A 21,225-nucleotide genomic window follows, 5' to 3' on the forward strand; every position below is an offset into this window, starting at 1 on the left:
GAATTTTTCCATCCTCTTAAAGGTGACTTCTGCCTGTGCTGGCTCAGTGCCTAGGTGTCTGCTCCGCAGAATCAGATAATGTGCATAAGAACACAAACCGCATTCTGGGGAAGACAACAGAATAGAGGCAGAAGGAAGAGAACAGCAGGCTGGAGTCAATAAGGTGTTACTCAGTGTTGAGATTGAGAGAAGGAAAGGAGTTTGGGGAAGCAACTGGTGATAGTCTCGGAGAACATTTCCCTACGTGCAGAGGTAACCAGAGAACCACAGAATGGCAAATCCGGGGGTTAGAGCCAGCTGTGCATCCCTCACCACAGTCCATTTACAACGGTTCCAGTATCCCCCTGTGAAACCCCACTCTCCTCAGTCATCTGCCCCAATCCCTCTATCCTAACCCCTGTCCCCCAGCCCCCAGCCCAAGGAACCACTAATCTGCTTTCTATCTCTATAGATTGGCCTATTTTAGACATTTTACATAAGTGGAATTAAACAATAGGTAGTCCTTTGTGATAAGCTTATTTTATTTAGCATAATATTTTCAAGGTTCATCCATATTGTAGCATGTATGTGTACTTCATGTCTTTTATTGCCAAATAATATTACACTGTGCCACCACTTGTCTATACCCATTTATCAGCTGATGGACATTGGATTGTTTCCACTTTTAGATATTTTTAGTAATCCTGGTATGAACATTCATGTAAGTTAGTGTGCTCATATGTTTTCATTTCTCTAGGGCATGTAAGCAGGAGTGGGGATGCTGGGTCATATGGTAACGATGTTTTACCATTTTAGGAACTGCCAGACTGTCTTCCAAAGAGACTGTCCCAGTTCACATTCCCACCAGCAATGAGGGAGTTTTCAAGTTCTCCACATTCTCACCAAAATGTATTATCTGGTTTCTTTAATAATTATAGCCATCCTAGAGGGTCTGAAGTGTTACCTCATTATCACTTTGGTTTACACGTCCCTGATGGCTAATTGCCTGAATTTCTATTTAATTATGGTACTTTTTGGGTATAAAATTACTGAACTTCTATTTAATTACGGTACTTTTTGGATATAAAATTACTCCATTTTTAAAGTTCATGTGTAGTGCCAAACTGCTTTTCATTAGTTATACCAATTTTACTCCGTCTGGAAGTAAAGAGAATTCTTGTTTCATAACACTTTCATCAAAATAAATATTACATTTAAAATCTTTGCCATTTTAGTTAAGTTGGAATTATTTATTTTAATCCCATTTGTAGGGATACTAAAGTTTTTCAACATTACATAATTATTTATATAACTTCAGTGAGGTTGTATGCTTTGTACATTTTCCTATTGAGTCTAGGCTTTGCTTTGGAAATTATTAAAATAGTTAACGTTCATCTTGAATAGACTGTGATAGAAAAGGAAAGTTTTCCAGTAATTTAGTACTACAAACTACTTTGAGAAAAATTAATATTTCAAGGCCCTTGAAGAACAACCAAGCAGAATAACCAATTCCAAAGAACTAAGAGACATTTGGAAAATTTAAAAGCTTGTATTTGGCTCTTTACATAATTCACAGTGTCACACAAATGGAAACTAAATGGGAGAGGACACTTGGATGACATGAGACCTCAATGCTTCAATGAATCTAATTGAAAATTTGATGCTAGTTTATGTTCAATGAAATGGAGGAAATTAGAAGTGGTAATTATTTGGGGGTTGATCCTTTCATTTAACTTCTTAAGCCCTATAATTACGTTCATGGCAATAACTGGAACTTTCATTTTTAAAAATACATTGCCCAGTGGAGACCTCTCGGTATTTACTTGTATTTAAAAGTATTTCATAATAAAACCTAGGTCTGCATGCTCTTATCACTACGTGGCTAGCAAAATCCTTAAACAAAAGTCAGGTAACGGTTCCTCAAGGCGGGTGTGAGCAGTGAGCTGGAGGATACTTAGTCACATGAGTGGATGACAAACTTCTCCAATTTTTCTTTAGGAAGATCTGTGAGCCCCAAAGGGCTTAGCCAACACTAGAGAGTAGGTCTGAATCTATAGCCATATCTGAACTTAAGTTCTCTTGTTCTAGGCTTACCCTATATGGCCATAGCCAGAGGGAGCACAGAGTCATGTGGGGTGGGTGACAGACATTACATTTTAAACTCGGTCTTTAAATAGCTACCTACAGATCCAAGAAATAGGAGGAAGCTACTTACTATGTGTCAATATGCCAGAGAAGGAATGGGGAAGAAGGGTCCCAGAAAAGAACCCAAGTTCTTGCATATAAACATCATTGATTTGGGGCCACGTACTGTGTGAAAGGAGTCAGTACCGGATCCCTCTGCGGAGCTTTTCCTCTGCGAGTGGCAGTCAGTGGGGAAGCTGTGAATATTCCTCAGTCCCTGGTGTCAGGGAGGGGGGTTAAGAATGCTGAGGCGGAAGAATTGCTTTCAACAGGAGCCCTGAGACAGGGCCCTGTTATGGGTTGAGTTTTGTTCCCACCAAAAGATCTTTGGGAGTCCTAACCTCCCAGTACCTCAGAACGTGACTTTATTTGGGAATAAGTTCATTGTAGATATAATTAGCTAAATTTAGATGACTTAGGTCTCACTGGACCAGAGTGGGCCCTTAATCCGATATGACGGGTGTCCTTAAAAAGGAAAGTTCAGACCCAGATGCACACTCTGAAGATCACCAGGGCGTGACAGAGGCAGGGATTGGGCTGCAGCAGCCAGAAGCCAAGGAACACCCAGGGCTGCCCCCGGAAGCCTGGTAGGGACACAGACAGCTTCTCCCTCGCAGCCCTCAGAGGAGCCGACCCTGCTGACACCCAGAATTCCAGAACTGGGAGGGAATGAACTTCTGTTGTCTTTAGACACCCAGATCACAGTACAGTAATGTGTTACAGAAGCCCTAGAAAACAGATACAGGTCTCAAATGGCTTAATAATTTTGTCTCAATGTCTTCTCTTGTAGAGTAAGAAAAAAAAAATAAATACCAGCTCATTGTAATGATCCAATGGGCTTCTTTAAAGGAAAATTTTGTGATTGGCTGCCTGAGCCTTCTGGCCTGAGGGGTAGTTCCATGGCTTCCACCCCCTCTGGCCCCAGCACTGCCACTGCAACTTGGAAACCAACAGCTCTGGAACTCAAACATGCACCAGAACCGCCTGGAGGGCTTAAATCACAGGTGGCATCCAGTAGGCCAGGGGTGGGGCCTCTACAATTTGCTAATTTAACAAGTTCCCAGATGGTGCTGATGCCGCTGGACTGGGGACCACAGTTTGAGCACCATCACCGGGGGCTGGTAGTCACTTGGGGAAGGTTTGTGGGGAAAGTAAAAAAATCAGCATGGAGGGAGCTCTGAAAGGATGGATTTCCCTGCATGACAACCTTCCTGCGACTAGGCCTTGAGAGAAAACCTGTAGCCTCGAGAAGGTGGTGTTCTCATGTTAATTTAAATGTTTGGAATGCTGTTTGAGAATAATGCTTTATACTTAACTCATCATTGAAGTCAGCTTTTTATAGGTGGGTCAGGGAAAATAAAAGTTGTGCACATTTAATAAAACCACCGATAATTTCTTAAAAAGCAAAGAATAAAAGGCCCCAAACAATCAGAGAGAAGTATATATATGTATTACAACAGCTCTAGAAATACATACATATATATATATATGTATATATATATATATATATATAACACACACACACACACATATATATATCTCTCTCACACACACACACATATATATATATATATATATATATCTCACACACACATACACACATATATATATATCTCACACACACACACACACACATATATATATATATCTCATACACACACACACATATATATATCTCACACACACACACACACACATATATATATATATCTCTCACACACACACACACACATATATATATATATATATATATATATATATATATATATCTCATACACACACACACACACACACACACACACACTAGAGGCCCCATGCATGAAATTCATGCAAGAGCAAGCCTTCCTTCCCCCAGCATGTCCATGGTGTATGGTCTAGTTAGCATAGTATCCTTTTATTATTATAGATTTCCTTATCTCTTTTAAAGTGTACTTTGTCTTATTACAAACTAGCAAAGTAGAATACATTTTTTTTCCTATAATACTGACAAAATATTGGAAGATTGTACTTTTAGTGTTTTTTTTTTTTTTTTTATGAACTAATTTATTCCTTTTTCACCTAGACTTTCCTGTAATTAATAGAATGCACCCTTGGTATGACACAGTATTAACATTCTTTAACAGGGAAAAGCTTTCCTCTGCATGGCTAGCTACTAAAATAGAACTTGGCCTCTTTAGTACATGCTTTCACAGGCCGACTAGCCAGATCCCATGTTCAGGGTTAACAACATGCCTTCAGAATCTCTAATGATAATACCCACCAGGAATAGCAGAAGGAAACCGATGGCGAAGATGCCCTCCCAGTTACAGTTAATTAGGTTGCTCTCATTCCAGGAGTGGGCACTGCTTTCTCAGAGTCCAGCTGCCTGACCTTTATTTGTTCAGCTGCTGCCAATTAGAAGGTTGGGGCCTAGCAGCCTGACATATATTCACCACATACACGAAAGGTCTGATTTGTAAATCAGAATGTCAATGTCTTACAGGGAGAATGGACATTTGCTTAAGGACTATATTCCTTGTCACTCAAGCTGTCCACTCTTGTCTGAGAAGGGGGCCTAATGCAGTGCTTAGCAGGAATTGTAGTTTCCGAAATTGCTATATTTTTAAAATATTTTTTATTGATTTCAGAGAGAGAGAGAGAGAGAGAGAGAGAGAGAGAGAGAGAGAGAGAGAGAGAGAAATTAGTGATGAGAATCATTGATTGGCTGCCTCCTGCATGCCCCCTACTGAGGAATGAGCCCACAACCTGGAACATGTCCTAACCAGGAATTGAACCATGACCTCTTGGTTCATAGGACAACTCTCAACCACTAAGCAACACTAGCCTGGCTCAAATTGCTATATTTAAGTTGCTAGATCTGAACAAGAAATGGAACTGAGATTAGGATATTATGGCAGGGGTTGGGAATGGAGAAGATAGATCATTTAGAGAGGAACAGAAAGCATTTCTAACTGAACGAACAAAGGGGAATTTATGGGATGGTGGTTGGTAACTCTCAGAATTGTCCTGGAGGCCTAGGGACACAGTGAGGGAGCAGCAACAAGGACCACTGAACGGTCTGCTCTGCTCGATGGAGAAAGGTTTGGCTGGTTCCAGGCTTCCTGGACCCCTTCTGGATCTAGCTTTTAAAATATTCCCAGGCTTGCCAAAACTGGTTTGGCTCAGTGGATAGAGCATCAGCCTGCGGACTGAAGGGTTCTGGGTTCGATTCCCATCAAGGGCACGTACCTTGGTTGCAGGCACATTTCCAGTAGGGGTTGTGCAAGAGGCAGCTGATCAATGATTCTCTCTCATCAATGTTTCTAACTCTCTATCCCTCTCTCCCTCTCTATAAAAAAAAAATCAATAAAATATAAAAAAATATATTACCAGGCTTTTAAACTTTCCATTAGTCTACATCTAGTGGTGTTTATATTATCTGCTAAGGGTAGTAAAAGTAAACGCAAGGCCCTCCACATAAAGAGAAGAATCTGATACTATATATCAATCCATATCTACAGTGCCTGCTGGGCTAACTTCACTGCAGGGGCACAATGGGGGCTCTGGGATTCCTCCTCGGAAGAGAGGACACGAGGTTAGGAGGTTGGAGAAAGACTTCAAGGGAAAGGCCCTAGAGATGGGCATTGGCCATGGCGGCTTTTGCCAGGGAAGTTGTCAGCCTTTCAAACTGGAATGTAAATAAGGAAAGGGGCCCAGATGTAAGAGCCTAATGAGAGTCACCCACCTGAGTGTGTGTGTCCCCCCCCCCCCCCCCCCGGCCCTCTCCTGTGATTGGGTTTATAAGGCTTAGCTAAATGAAGGGTGGTTTCTGCAGGAAGAGGCCCTGCCCTTTGGAGGCCGGAGGGCTGTGTAGGAAAGAAGGAAAGGTGGTAGGGGTGGAAGGGGGTGGGGGGAGAAGGGGAGACAGAGAGAAAGACCCCCACATTCTACCTCTGAGACAAAAAAAAGGGTTTCTCTGTGTATCTGTCGTAGGGTGACAAACCTGGACACAAGGAAATGAGGATGGTCTTTCCCTTGATCCCCATCTCTGTTTAGAAAAGGGTTTGTGAGCCCTGTCCATGCTGGACGTGGGCCCAAGGCTCCTGGCAGCCCCCAGAGGCACAAAATCTCATGGTAAGGCCCAGTCACACCAGAACAACTGAGTCCTGCCCAGTCCATGGCTCTCGGGTGAAGGCTGTGGAATATGAGGCCCAATGTGGCAAGAACACGGCACCAGGGACAGTGATAAAGTGCTCAATCTTCCACTCTTCTTTCCCATCTGTACTTATTAGCATTGGCTGGAAGCTCTGCCCTGAATTGAGGCTACAGGAGGAGTCGAAAAGAGAACAATAAGTAAGTCCCCTCTTTTCATTGCTTCTGTCTTGTTGTCTGTAACACAGGAAGTTGGGGTTTTAGGCCTTTGCTATGCTGTGTTTTGCTGTGCTACATGAGCTCACACATGAAGTCGGGAGCGGCCACTGTGTGGGCCAGGGGAGAGGTGCTGGGGGCAGCAGCACAGAAAGATGAGAGCTGCGGCTTGTCCCCTGCTCCCCGGGAACAAGGCCCCTGAAAGGCGCCAGGGACGCACCCTGCAAACTAGAGGCTTTGTCAGAAGCTTTGGCAAAATGCAAGGAGAAACTGCGCGAACGGTGTGATGGGATGATCCCTGATGGCAAATTCCCTGCCCAGTCAGCGAGGCGGTGCTGGGTGGGGGTTTCACTGCACTGGAACTTTTTAAAGCAGATCCAGGTTTACTGACCATTCACATGGACTTGGTCTCAGGAGAGGAGAGGGCAGCATGTTGAATGACATCCCCCTCTGGTTAAACTAGATTCTTCCTCATTGACGGTTCCCCGCACTGTGCTTCTGGGTCTCTCCACAGAGCCTCACTCACAGCTTCTGTGAAGCCAAGGAGGGCACTCAAGTTTGAGGGTGATTTTCCAGGGTCTGGGGCATCTGCCCTCTGCATTTTAGTCACAGTTGCTGTCTCTGAGGAGTGTTTTCCAGATGACTGGTCTAGAAATGACCTGGGGCTCAAGGCCCTGTCCACCTTGTCTTAATGTCTCACCTTACCCCCTGCCGTGATGCCTGCTAGTAAGAGTGACCAGGACAGGGGGGGCAGAGGCCTCAGGCCTACCCCCTTCTCCATCTTGGCTGGAACATGGAAGCTGTGGCCTTCATTGACCACTTGTTCTCCCTCCCCCTCCCCAATTTCCTGTAGTTGAGAACAAAAAACCAGTATCAGCCAGATTCGACAGACATATTATAATATCACTTATTTTTTTAATCCTCACCCAAGGAGTGAGGATTATTTTTCCATTGATTTGTAGAGTGGGTGGGAAGAACGAGAGAGAGAGAGAGAGAGAGAGAGAGAGAGAGAGAGAGAGAGAGACATTGATGTGAGAAAAACATACTAAGTGGTTGCTTCCCACAGGCACACCAACTGGGGGCAGGGATCAAACCCACAACCCAGATACATTCCCTTGACCAGGATTCAAACCCGAGACCCTCCAGTGTGCAGACCTACCCTCTAACCACTGGGCAATGCTGGCCAGGGCCATACTATAATCCTAATATATAAAAAGCCAGGGGCTGTGACAACTGAAACAACCGGACTGATGACTGAACACAGGCTGTGTGGGTGACCAGGCCAGCAGGGGTGTTAGTGAGGGACGACCAAACAACTGAATGGCAGGCTGTGTGGGGCGACCAGGTTGGCAGGAGGGGCAGTTGGGGGCAACCAGACTGGCAGAGGGGGGCAGTTGGGGGCTACTAGGCCAGCAGAAAGGCAGTTGGGGGTGACCAGACTGGCAGAGGGGGACAGAAGGGGGCAGTTGGGGGTGACCATGCTGGCATGGGGGCAGTTGGGGGCAATCAGGCTGGCAGGCAGAGGTGGTTAGGGCTGATCAGTATGGCAGAGGGGGGCAGTTAGGGATGATCAGGCAGGCAAGCAGATGAGCAGTTAGGAGCCAGCTGTCCCAGATTGTGAAAGAAATGTCCAACTTTAGGGATCGGCCTAAACCAGCAGTCAGACATCCAGTGCAGACTGGGCTGAGGAGATGCCACCACCACCACCCCCATGCACAAATTTCATGCACAGGATCTCTCATATCTTTATAATAAAATTGCCTTATGGTTTTGGGATTACTTTGCTGGCCCCCAAATCCCTGTGACAGGTATGGGAGGACAGAAGCAATTGCTATCTGGAGAGGAGAGACAAGGACAAGCCTTCCAGCAGTCCCCACCAGCCTCAGAAGCCTAGGACTCCCCTCTCTGACCCACATTTAATAAAAACCTTCCACACAGACCCCATCGGGAGCATCTAGTTCTCCGAGGTCACCCGCTCTCACTTCTCAGGTGCTTTGCATCCTGTCACTTTAATAAATTCACTGTGCTTTGCTAAATTTTTCTGTCACGCTCTGGATTTCCTTCTTGTTCTGTGACAAAAACCTGTATTCCAGTATCAGATTGAGGTCTCCCTTGTCGCCCAGATCAACACGTCTCTTTCAAAGGTAACACTCAAAGGTCTTTACAGGTATAAATGATGCTTCCTTAGAAGGACTGGATTTACATGAGATCCAGGGGACAGTTGGAGAATTAGCCATGGTTTCAAAGGATTTGAAGTCACTAAGTGGTTTTTTTTCCCTTGGAAGGATAGCAGGATAAGGCTTCTGAGTTGGTGAGTGAAGAACCAGGGGTAGATAGAGAGTTGTTTGTGTTTAATTCAGGGTTCAGCTAAGCATTCACAGATTGGAGGAGACTCCGCAGGTCTCCATTTCACAACCATCAGTGAGAGACCAGAGCTCATGAATTAGTCGCTCTATCTCCTAGTTGTTTTAAACAAAGCCCGTTCTTCTATGAAAAATGTCCCATTGTTCAGGTCAGGAATCAGGCAGAAAAATTTTATTATAACTTTCTATTAAGCAAGACATGGGAAAACATCTTAAAAATTTGGAGAATCGGGAAAAACGTTCCCTCCAAATAGTTCCACACTAGCCCAGTGGTTTTCAAAGTGCGGCCGTGGATAGAGTCAGCATCGCCTGGGGGCTTGTCTGAGATGCACATTCTCGGTCCCCACCCAGACCCAGTGCATCAGAAACAGCAGTTTGTGCTTCAACAGGTCCTCCAGGGATCCGGATGTACTGGAATTTAAGAACTGCTCCAGCTGCACAACCTTTATCAGCATTTTACAGCGTGTGTGTGTGTGTGTGTGTGTGTGTACACAGGCATCACCAAGCTGTCAGAGTACAAAGGCAGTCATTGTGATAAGCCTGAATTTCTCCAGCCTAGAGCCCCACCCATCCGTGCAGTAAGTCCTGAGGCTTGCAGAGTTCTCTAAGGTCAGGAATCGGGGACTCACCGTGGTGGGCCTTACAGGTGAGGAGCTTTGGGCGGACCGCCTCCTGGGGCCTTGGACAATGACGTTAATGGTTTGTTCTAGATTCTGGTGGCTCAGTAGACCCACCTACCTATTGGCAGGACTCGCATCTTTCCCTGGCTGATGTTTCTCGGAACCACATTCCTTTAGAATGGATCACCAGAGCTCACTCTTCACCCTCTCCAGCTGGTAAGGCAAATGCAGGGTAGAAGCTCAGGGTACAATCTGTGCAGGGAGCCACCATTCCCTTGGACCTTCCTGCCTGGGGTGGAGTCTCCCCCAATGCCAGTCAGGCTTTTGCAAGAATAAAACAGGCAACTTCATCTAATGACAAAAACAAAAATACCTGTGGGCCCTGGAGAATGTCCCTTCCTCGTCTGGAAAACGGGCACGTATGTCAGGGTAGACTAGTGTGGCCGCAGTTAACAACTCCAGACTCCATACATTAAAATTCCTCACTCAGGGTTTATTTCTCACTCAGGCTAGACGTCTGTTAACACATCAGCTGGTGACTTTGCCCGGCTGGGTCCTCACTCTGGATTCTGGTTGATGGAGCACAGCTGTTTAGGAGACTGTTGCAGAGGGACGCGAAAGCTTTATGGCATCTCATATCAACAGTCACATTCTCTGCAAGAAGTGGCCATCACTGTCCTTCCTAACCCACTAGAAAAAAACGTGTCCCTGTGTCCCCACTTAACCATAAGGTGTGTGGAAAGAGCACTTCTACTACGTATGTACCTGGAAGGGACATTGGAGCTTTACTCATTTTGTCTGATTCAAGCCCACGTGCTCTTCTTACTGGTTCCTTATCAATCACTATCAGCTTGCCTCTGCTTTTACGTGTTTTAGTTTACATCACCAGGACATGATTGGCACCCCAGCCTGCAGACAGGATCCCTTTCTATCAGATGTTCGCCCTGTGCCCAAGCAGCAGGGGTGGTGGAGGGATGAAAGAGATTCCTAGTTCTCACATGCCGCTCCTGTTCTTCCTTGGCAATGTCTCTCACCTTGCCTTCTGTCGCTCTGTCCTCTCCTTGTAACTTTCACCCCTCTGTGGGGACAGCATTCAAGTTCATTCCTATGTGCTCCTCGGTCCTAGAAAAACCAGGGCGGAGTGGCTAATGCCCAGAAATTAGAACCCACCTAGGGCTGTTCCACTACCAATCCATCGAATTTCATCAGAGTTTCGCTTGAGCCCAGCCATCTATACTTTGTGATGCATGCCGTATGTGTACAACTTAGTACCACGCGTGATCACCTTAGATAGTGCGTGTTTTAGATGGGCAATGTGAAACCCACTATCCAAGTTCACTGAAACCCACTATCCAAGGGAAATCCAAGTTCACATTTGGGCCTTTTCATCGCTATAAACAGAGGTTTAAGTGCTATTACTGTAGTAATAGCCCACTTCGATTTTAATTTACCCAACTGTAAGGATTTTTAAGAATTTTGTTCTTTTTAAGTCGTTAAGTTGTATCAAACCAAAATACATACTAAAGAAGGGCAGGTGTTTTTTTTCCCCAAGGTGTGTAGGTTTTAAGGGATGCTGACCAATGTTTCCTACAGCCAGCCACGCAGGGGCCAGGTGGTGGTGGTGGTGGAGGAAGAGGAGGAGGAGGAGGAGGAGGAGGAGGAGAAAGAGGAGGAGGAGGAGGAGGAGGAGGAGGAGGAGGAGGAGGAGGAGGAGGAGAAAGAAGAGGAGGAAGAGGAGGAGGAGCGATGACTTATTCATTATCCCCACAGGACGCCACTCCTTCCCTCCCAGGCTGCAGAGGCCAGGCTCAAAGGTCAGCAGGCAGCATACTGTACTGCAGCGACCACCTGGGAGCCAGCGAGACACCTGAGTCCTGCGGGTGCCTGGGCACCAAAGTGACCACGCACCGTCCGCACGCCCAGCCCTCTGACCCGGCAGCAGGCCCGCGGACGGAACCGGGTCCGCGCGTGGGGCGCCCGCGCCCAGGTGGCTGGGCGAGCAGCACCTGTCCGCCTGCCCCGCGCGCGGGGCGGGGCTTCCCGCGTCCCCTTTAAGAGGCCGCATCACCCGCCCTGACGTCAGTGTGTCTCTCCGCACCAGCCCGCGTCCCGCGGCTCCGCGCCCACGGCCCCGCGGCTGCACGACGAGCGGCGGCCGGGAGCGCGCTGCCCCGCTCGGCCCTGCTGCTCCGCTCCGCCGCTCCCTCCTTCCTGCACCGGCACCCGCACCTGCATCCACGGCAGCTTCCCGCGCCCCCAGCACCATGTCGGTGGCCGGGCTGAAGAAGCAGTTCCATAAAGCCACGCAGGTAAGGCGCGGGCAGGTGCGCGGCGGGGCGGTCCCAGGCGGAGCTGGGCGCTGGCCAGGGGCCGGGAGCTGGGACCCCACTGTCCCCGGCTGCACCCGCATCGCCCGCCCCGCCGGCCGCCGCATCTGGGACCGGGAGCCCGCCCTCCATCCCCGCCCCCGGCTCAGTGCGGAGCTGCGGGCGCTGGTGAGTGTCCGGCGTCCCGCCTCCGCACCGCCCAGCCCAGCGCGGGGACGCCCGGGAGGAGACCCGGCTGCACCATCGCCCGGCGCGCAGGTGCCTCGCGGCGGGAGGTTATGTAAAGGCGCCTGGGTGCCCGGTGACCTTGCGGTGCCGGTGCCCCCCGATCGTCCTGGGATGTGCTGGCACGAGCCGTAGCCCGCGCCAAGCGTGGCTGCGGGGATGTCCGCGGGCGGTCGGTGCTCCTCCCTGGTCTCTGAGTCACTCCTCCCACGGGTGTCCTCAGGCTCAGAGGAATGCCAGGACCAGGCTGCCTTCTGGAAGCTCATGCATCAACTTTTCCTCGGGGAACTTGGTGGTTCAACTCCTTTCAAGCTAAAGACTTGACCAGCAGTCAACATGTCTTTAAAAAACCCCAAGGAGGTTGCAGCCTTAACCAGCTCATCATATATTTAATGTATATTTAGTGAGCCTTTTACATGACGGATGTGGCTATCTTTCTCTGTGGGTTCAATAAGCTGTGATTATTGTAAGACATTAGCTCAGATTCGAATGATTTACATCTCAGTGGGCTTGGTAGAAGGGTTTTATGTAGGGGAAAATACGAGAATGCTTATAGTGTGACCTATATCTTACATAATGAGTATGAGTACTATTTTTTTTTTTTTTACAATCCAGAAACAGTTCTAGTTTACGAGATCTTGTTCTGAGGGCTTTGTTGATGTAATTAAATATTCCTCATAATGTAGCCTTAAACCTTGTTTTTATAGAGTAGCTTTAATGAATGCTGAGCTTTCTGGTAATTCCACAGAAAGTAGTGAGGTTTTCCCCAGGCGACTACAGTAGCAGTCCTGCTAGGAACCACATCCAGGGAGGGTGAGGGTTGTGTTGTGTAGAATCTTGGATAAGTTAGGTTGACAAATGCAGCACAAAATTCCCCTGGTGTGCACCCACGTGCCATCTCTGTCACCACAGACTTGCCTTGCCTTTATAGAGCGAGTTATTTTGGTCAATTTGGGAAGTCAAAGAAACAGAGACCATTTTAGTAAAAATGCCATCATTTTTGCTCTTCACATTGGAGCTGTCTGCGACCTCTGCCAGACATGTCTGTGAATATAAGTGTTTTGCTGGTGTAATTTGGAAGGCCTCTCTTAACTTTATGCTTCAAACACCCTCAGATTTACAGACCCAGCATAGGCGCCCCTCATAGGGTTGTAAGGTTGCAGACTGGACGTCTTTGATGTCACTGACCTGTTTTATCTCAGGTACTTGTCACTTCTCTAGGGCAGACCTCAGCACCTGGCTTACCAACCCCACATCCTTTTCTCCCACACGCTGATTCTGAGGACTTCCTTTTGCAAATCTTGGTGCCCTAAAAGGCAATTAGGAGCCTTGGCTTTAGGGTGGAAAAGACTGTCTTGACCCCTCTGCTGCTGTCTATGACCTTGGGCAAATTCTTTAACTTCCGAATCTGTCCTTGCTAAAATGAGGACACTATCAATTTCTTAGAATTGATGTGGACATAAGTGAGTTTGTAGAACACACACCCAAAGTGTTCACTAAATGCTGTTAATATGAAGGATCATTTTATTAGGTTAAAATACTGTCCCTTCTATTGGCAAGAATGAGCATGAGGAAATTATAGAAGCTAGATTTTTTTTTTTAGTTTTGCTTCTTTTATCAGAAATAATCAGAAGGCTCCATTTCAGCCAAATCCTGAAGTTATATGTAGCTTGGAATGCTCTGAATACAGAATTGAAATTGTGATGTGAAAGAGCTGCTTCGGTTCTCTGAGGATGTCTGCCTGTGGTAAAATTGGTGTTTATCACACTGAATCCAGATGCAGAATCACCACATCATTTGCTTCTTTTTTTTTTTTTTTTTCTGAAAAGCCTTTTATTTTAAAGGTGGAGCAACACAGAGGCTTATCCGTTGCTTAATGTAGCACAATCTTGGAGAGCCCAAGGCAAAGGTTATCCTTCCCGGGCATGCATGTGTATTTTTAAGGGTGTGTGAAGCCGGTACCAGTGTTTGCCTGTGACCAAGATGCTAGGGGAAATAGCCACATTCTCCATGTTCCCTATCCAGCTCACAAACCTGATCTTATCTACAAGGGAAGCTTTGGACCGAGAACTATTTCCTTTTTAGAACAGATTTGCTGTATTAGATAGTCTGTGTTTCTTAAGTGGGAGATCCCTCTTGAGGCTAATGTTTCTCCTGTGTGGGTGTGTGTATTTGTTTATGTGAGGGAGGGATGATATTTGTATGAAAAAACAGTATATGTTTGATGTTTGTCCACTGGTTGGAAATACCTGAATAGATGTGTCATAACTATTTTCTTGGTTGAGAACTATTTCTACCTTGTTGCTGGCAATTCTTTTCAATATCTCAGCTATTTGGAGGTGGGTGAAAAACTGCTTTTGCCAAATAAATTTTACTAGAGTGGAAGAACATGTTAAAATAGCAAAAATTGATCATCTTTTTACTTTAATAACCTTTATTACCTTACTGCTTATAAAGATGTAATTTACCATGAAGTTAAAATAAATAAGGCTTTCTCTATTTATTCCTGTAAAATCCTATATAATAAAGAGGTGATATGCAGATTGACCACCACACCCTCACAAGATGGCTGCCTATAACCAGGCCGATAGGGGGGTTAGTGAGGGATGACCAAATGACTGAACAAGTAGGCTGTGTGACCAGTCCGGCAGGATGTGTGGGGGAGGGGGGCAGCCAGGCTGGCAGGGTGATAGTTGGGAACAACCAGGCCAGCAGGGGGGTAGTTGGGGTGACCAGACTGGCGGGGGGGGGGGGGGAGCAGTTAGGGGCAGTTAGGCCAGCATGCAGAGGCAGTGAGGGGCTGGCGGGGGGGGGGGGGGGGGCGGGAGGGCAATTAGAGGTGACCAGACAGGCAGGCAGGTGAGAGATTAGGAGCCAGCAGTCCAGGATTGTGAGAGGGATGTCCGAATGTCAGTTTAGGCATGATTCCTGGGATTGGGCCCAAACTGGCAGTAGGACATCCCCGGATTGGAGAGGGTGCTGGGCTGAGGGGGACTACCCCGCCCCCCCAATGAATTTCATGCATGAGGTCTCTAGTAAGGAAAATAAGCATGTATTATTCTACTTTTAGTGTTTTATTCATATTGAGATTTCATTTTAGCAAGAATAATGGCAATATTGTTGTTCACTTGTTTTACACTGGTAGCAGATTAGTAACATACTGTTCTTACAAAATCTCTATAATTTTTTTCACTTTATCAGGCATTGATGTGGATGTAACTTGCTTTATAGTAACATGACTGAGTAGAGTTTATTAGGTCATTATATCAGTTTGCTAGAGCTACAAAACAAAGTACCACAAACTTAACAATAGAAATGTATTGTCTTGTACTTCTGCAGACTTGAAGGCTGAGGTCAAGGTGTCGATAGGGCCAAGCTTCCTCTGAAGGCACTGGACAAGCATACGTTCCAGGCCTCCCTTCTGGCTTCTGATGGTTGGTTGGCAGTATTTGGTGTTTCTTGGCTGGCATGGGCATTCCTCGTTTCATTGTGCTTTATTTTTGTGAGCCTCACAGATGTTGTGTTTTTTATAAATTGAAGGAAAGATTCTCCATGCAAAAACATAACTGCTCACTTTATTGTGATGGTGGCTTTTTGTGGTGGTCTGGAACCGAGCCCACAGTAGCACCAAGGTATGCCCATGGACACCTCACCCAGATCTCTGCCTTTGTGTTCACACAGCACTCTCCTCTGTCTCTTTGTGTCCTGATTTCCCCTTTTTCTATGGACACCAGTCATGTTGGATGGGGGCCCTACTTCAGCATGACTTCATCTTAAGTAATTAGATCTGCAATGACTATTTCCAAATAAGGTTACATTCTGAGGTACCAGGGGATAAAACTCAGCATGGAATTATTATTATTATTATTTTTTTGGTGGTGGGGGGGCAATAGTTCAACCTATAACACTCATTATTTGCATAAAAGGATTCACAAGTGCTTTAACTATTGCATTTGATTCAACATTTAAAAGGATAATTCAGTCTGTAAATAATATGCTTTCTTCTTTCAGTGAGTTTGGTTGGGATTTGTACCAATTGTAGACTTTGTCTCCTGGTTTTGTTTTAGTGATGAAACTCCTTTGGTTGGGCTGAGTATTAGGAGGTAGTCTGGTATGTGATTATTGTCCTGCTCAGCTTCTTCAATGGGAAACATTTAATTACACAGGTATTCCGTGCCTTTCTGCTTTAAATAATTTCTTCATCCTTTATCATATTTAAAATTTTGTGTTTTCAAAATGCAGCCACCTCTGAGGGGTGATCAAATATTTAAAAATCCTTCCAGAGGTGTCAGGATCGACTTAGATAATGTTTGTGGGAGTGCCATCCTTGCATCAGGACAACTTGAACCATTATTTTTGTTAATGAGCTCAAGCTTGCTCATACACATGGCTAGTGGACATGTACCTGGTTTAAAATGAAAGTTGCAACAGGAAATAATTTCCTTTGAGACAGCTTCTTTTTGATCAAGGTTTTTGTTGACATAGTTATATATTTCTCCTCCTTCCCCCCACAGTGATTCTTTAATGTTTTAAATTGAGTTTATATGAATTTTAGTTTCAATTTACTTGTAACATTTTAAAGTATCCCCCAAATTAATTAGAAATATTATTGAAAATGGCAAGACCTGGTTGGTGAAATTTTCTATTTTTCGGAGAAATGTCATTGGGAGCGTGGGGGAGGGAGGGAGCTTATGTTTGCAGAGCAGATTCCATTCTGTCAAGCCTCTTGTGCTGCATACAGATTCCCAGGGCATCAGGCAACCCCAGGGCTTTCTTTAGGGTAGGAGGAGCTTGAGAAAATGACAGAGAAGGGCAAGATCCTGGTACCCTGCTGGTGGGAATGCGGACTGGTGCAGCCACTGTGGGAAATGGTATGGGGTTTCCTCAAACAATTAAATATGGAACTGCCGTTTGACCCGGTGACCCCACTTCTAGGAATATATCCTAAGAAATCTGAAAGACTATATGCACCTCGACGAAGACCTGGAAGTAGCCCAAGTGCCCATCAGTAGATGTGTGGATAAAAAAGCTGTGGTACATTTATATACTGGAATACTGTGGAGCTAAAAAAAGAATTTCTTACCCTTTCCAACAGCATGGAGGGACCTGGAGAATATTATGCTGAGTGAAATAAGCCAGTCAAAGATAGACAGATACCACATGTTCTCACTTATATGTGGAATCTAATGAACGTAATAAAACGGATTAACAAAACAGGGTCAGCGGCATGGAGCAGACTGACAGATTTCAGAGGTAGGGGTGAGGGGGCGATCGGAAGATTAACCAAATAACTTATATGTATCTATGCATAATTCATTGACACAGACATTAGTGTGGGGCAGAGGCTGGGAGGAGGGAGCTTAGGGGGGAAATCGGGGGACACCTGTAATACAGTGAACAATACTTTTAAAAAAGACCCATTGATAGGTGAATACAGGTTTCCCCACTATATTTCCTGAAAGTAGAGTGTTCCTATGAAGACTTTCCTAAGCAGAAATGGTGTAAAGCAATGAAGCCATTGCCATTGATTTATATGGAATCATGCTTGAGGGTTTCCACACCCACAATTCAAGGCGTGCATGCTTTTCATTTCATTCACCACAACCCAAGGCTTAATTGAGTCATTTCATGATAAGCCTAGCACCCTTAGAGCTCTCTTAGGTTCTTCTGATAATCTGGGACACCTCTTGCTAATGGAAGCACAGAATAAATCGAGATAACGTGCAGGTGCTCACAGACGCAGGGCAAGCGCTGGCGGCTTGATGCCGAGGTGCTGAGGGCCCCCCCAGGGACGGTGCTGGGTGGGCCATGTTGCTGCTGGGGCACTGCTGCCTCTGTCAGGGCTCACCAAACGCTAAATTTCACTTTTTGCCTATTTTCATAAAAGTGAAAATCCTCTTTGGATTTCTTGTGGTTAGTGAAAACAGGTGCTAAAGTGGGTCTTTCCTAAAAGTTCATTAGATTCAAAAGTTCGTTATGTTCATTAGATTCCACACATAAGTGGTTTTTTCCAAAGGGAAAGGGGAGAGGGAGACACTGAACACCAAGAGAGGGCCAATGGGGAGAGGAACAAGGGAGCAGGCTCAACCAAGCAGGTGAGGAGCCAGGAGAGCATGGGGACCCCAGACAAGTGCCTGTATTGGAGTTCAGATTGGAGTACACAAGAGAAGCCTGGCTAGAGGGGGATTTCTTTGGCTCATTTGAATGTTATTAGGTCATGGTCAGGGGCAGCAAGAAAGGGGATGGGTCACCTATCACACGGTGTACTTGTTCACCTGGGTAGGTGCTAACAGCTTGTGTAGGGCATGTTAAAGCAGCAGTCGGCAAAATATAAACTTTTACATTAGCCCAGCCAGCATGACTCAGTGATTGAGCACTGACCTATGAACCAGGAGGTCACAGTTTGATTCCAGGTCAGGGCACATGTCCTGGTTGCAGGCTCAATCCCCAGTAGGGAGCCTGGAGACAGCTGATTAATGATTGTCATCAATAATGTTCCTCCCTCCCTCCCTCCCTCCCTCCCTCCCTCCCTCCCTCTGCCTTCTTTTTTGAAATCAATAAAACTGTATTTAAAAAAAGAATTACAGTACAACCTTTCTCAGTTTGGGGGTTTATATTTTCTTTATTTCCCTAATCATTTTGAAGCCCAAATGCTTGAGGCTTTATAAGGTCTGTAATTTATCTTACCTAATAATAGACAAACATGTAAATTGACTGTAACTCTGCTATGTTCACCAGCCAATCAGATTTTGCATGCATATTAACCACCAAAAATGGTGGTTAATTTGCCTACACAGGTGCAGAGTGACTGGGGGTGGGGCGCCTGCATCGTAGCCATGATGTCCCACCCCATCCCTAGTCTCTCAGGACCTTTGGGCAGTGTGGGAAGGCAGGGTCAGAGCAGAAAGAGGGGCCTCTGGGGATGGGCCAGAGTGGAAAGGTCATGCTGGCAGCTAGAGAAAGGAAGGCCCATTCTAGCACAAATCTTCATGCTTTGAGCTTCTAGTGGTATAATAAAGCCTAAGCGACCCTAATGGTGGAACAGCCAGAACAAGTGGTCACTGTGATGCACACTCTCCACCAGGGGGCAGACGCTCAAAGCAGGTCAGTGCACTCCCACAGGGGGAGCACTGCTCAGCTAGAAGCTGGGCTCATGGCTGGCGAGTACAGTGACAGTGGTGGCAGGAGCCTTTCCCACCTCCATAGCAGCACCAAGGAGCAGTGAGCCAAGCAGTAAGGAGCAAGGAGTAGGCGGGCAATAAGGAGCTAGGTGTCCCAGACTATGAGGGGGATGTCTGACTGCCTGCTTAGGCCCACTCCTCACAGGATACCTCCTGAGGGGTCCTGGACTACAAGAGGGCACAGGCTGGGCTGAGGGACCCTCCCCCCACAGTACATGAATTTTGTGCACCAAGCCTCTAGTGCACATGTGTCAAACACAAGGCCCGCGGGCCAAATCCAGCCCGCCAGGCCTTGCAATGTGGCCCGCACCGCGCTGTCATCACTGCACTCCGCTGTCAGTTTATGACATTGTCAGTTTATGACTGTTCAGTAAACCATTCGGCCCGCGATTTAGGCTGGATTTTAGATTTTGGCCCCTTCTCTGATTGAGTTCGACACCCCTACTCTAGTGGGTAACAAAGACTCAAAAGAGTGCTATAACTCTACCTATTGAAACATCATGGCTCTGACACCTGTCACATGGTTTTGCAGACTACCAACAAATATGTTCAAATACTACTAACATCATCTAAGCCTAATGCTTCAGGAATAACTACTATTTATGAAGATTTTACATTTAGTACAACTTTAAATTTAGGATAAGTGTTCTAGAATATGGATGATGTGGGCAATAAAATTATTTCAAAACCTTAAAACACCTTTGATCTGTTTTCTTCTAGTCAGTTCCATTTGCCAGTTACTACAATGGAAGTTCTTCTTTCAATCTAATTTTCAACCAGTTGATTTGGTTGTGTAAATATTACCTTTGCAAGAGGACCTAATGCTTTAGTTTAACCGAGAAATTTTAATGGGTCTTTGTTGCTCAATGCTTGTTTTATATATATTTCCTATCTGCTTCATGGATCCAGGATGATTAGGGTTCCACTATCTTTAACATAGGAATTTAAGGTTGCCAAATGAGCATACTGGAACAAGAATGGGAGATTTTCATGGGCCAGGCCTGGAAGAGGCGTGTGCTGGGCAGAATGCTAAGGCCCTCTATGACCCTCCCTCCTATGTAATCCACTCCCCTCTGAGTGTGGGTCAGCCTGTCCCTATGAAAGGATGTCACTCCCAAGATTGTTACCTTTTATGGCAAAAGGGAGAATTTTATTGTTGGCCTTGCTCTAATCACATGAGTGCTTAAAAAGCAGAGTATTCTCCTCTGGCTGGTACCAGAAGGGCACTTCCAAGAGATTGGGAGTATGAGAAAGACTGGACATACCGCTGCTGTTTCAAGGTGGAGGGGGCCATGTGGGAAGGAATGCACTCAGCCTCTGGGAGCAGAGAATAGCTCTTGGATGACAGCCAGCTGGGAAGCAGAGATACAAGGCCCACAGCCTTAAAGAAATGGATTCTGACAGCAACCTGATGGGAAGGAATTCTTCCCTGGAGCCTTCATACAGAAGCCCAGTCCAGCTCATACCTTGATTTTTGCCTCGTGAGATGCTAAACAAATAACCCAGTCAAGCTGGCCCAGGCTTCTGACCTGCAGAACTGGGAGCTAATCGATGGTTATCGTTTCACACTGCTACATTGATGGTAATTGGTTATGCAACAACAGAAAACCAATAACTGGAACAATCACTTTTGTTTGTGTTCAGTTGGCTGGAACTCGTAAGATGACCCAACTGTAATAGATGTAAGTGCGACAGAGGAAGGGAGGAGGCTGGGAATTGTAGTCTAGCAGTGTACCAACAATGTAGGTGTTGGTAAGAGGTGAGGAGTCTTTGCTCTCCCTGTGACTATAACACATTAAGTTACATATGCTTATGAGTTTATGTATGTGCTCATAATCCATCATAAGTATACATTGTAAGTCTACTTTGTTGAGTCAGTCTTTTCTAAATACATAAGGGTCATGTTCCATTTTTTTAAAAATACATTTTATATTTTACAGGCTTCTTCCCTGTAATTTTTTATACTTAGGTATTTTTCTCTGGTGAACCATGTTGTTTT

General features: G+C 45.9%; 1 protein-coding gene across 2 annotated transcripts in view; it reads left to right on the forward strand.

Annotated features, from left to right (window-relative positions):
- Positions 1-11,407: 11,407 nt before the first annotated feature.
- Positions 11,408-21,225, forward strand: part of SH3GL2 (SH3 domain containing GRB2 like 2, endophilin A1) — a 173,426-nt gene continuing 163,608 nt past the window's right edge. The window contains exon 1 of one of the 2 annotated variants that reach the window (XM_084898086.1): positions 11,408-11,802. In XM_084898086.1, the coding sequence (XP_084754212.1) occupies positions 11,758-11,802 (45 nt within the window). In that variant the 5' untranslated portion in view covers positions 11,408-11,757. The remainder of the gene's footprint in view (positions 11,803-21,225) is intronic. The other variant, XM_084898087.1, reaches the window with a different exon arrangement.

Source organism: Pipistrellus hanaki (assembly GCF_964339955.1).
Source record: "Pipistrellus hanaki genome assembly, chromosome: 11".
Classification (NCBI taxonomy): Eukaryota; Metazoa; Chordata; class Mammalia; order Chiroptera; family Vespertilionidae; genus Pipistrellus; species Pipistrellus hanaki.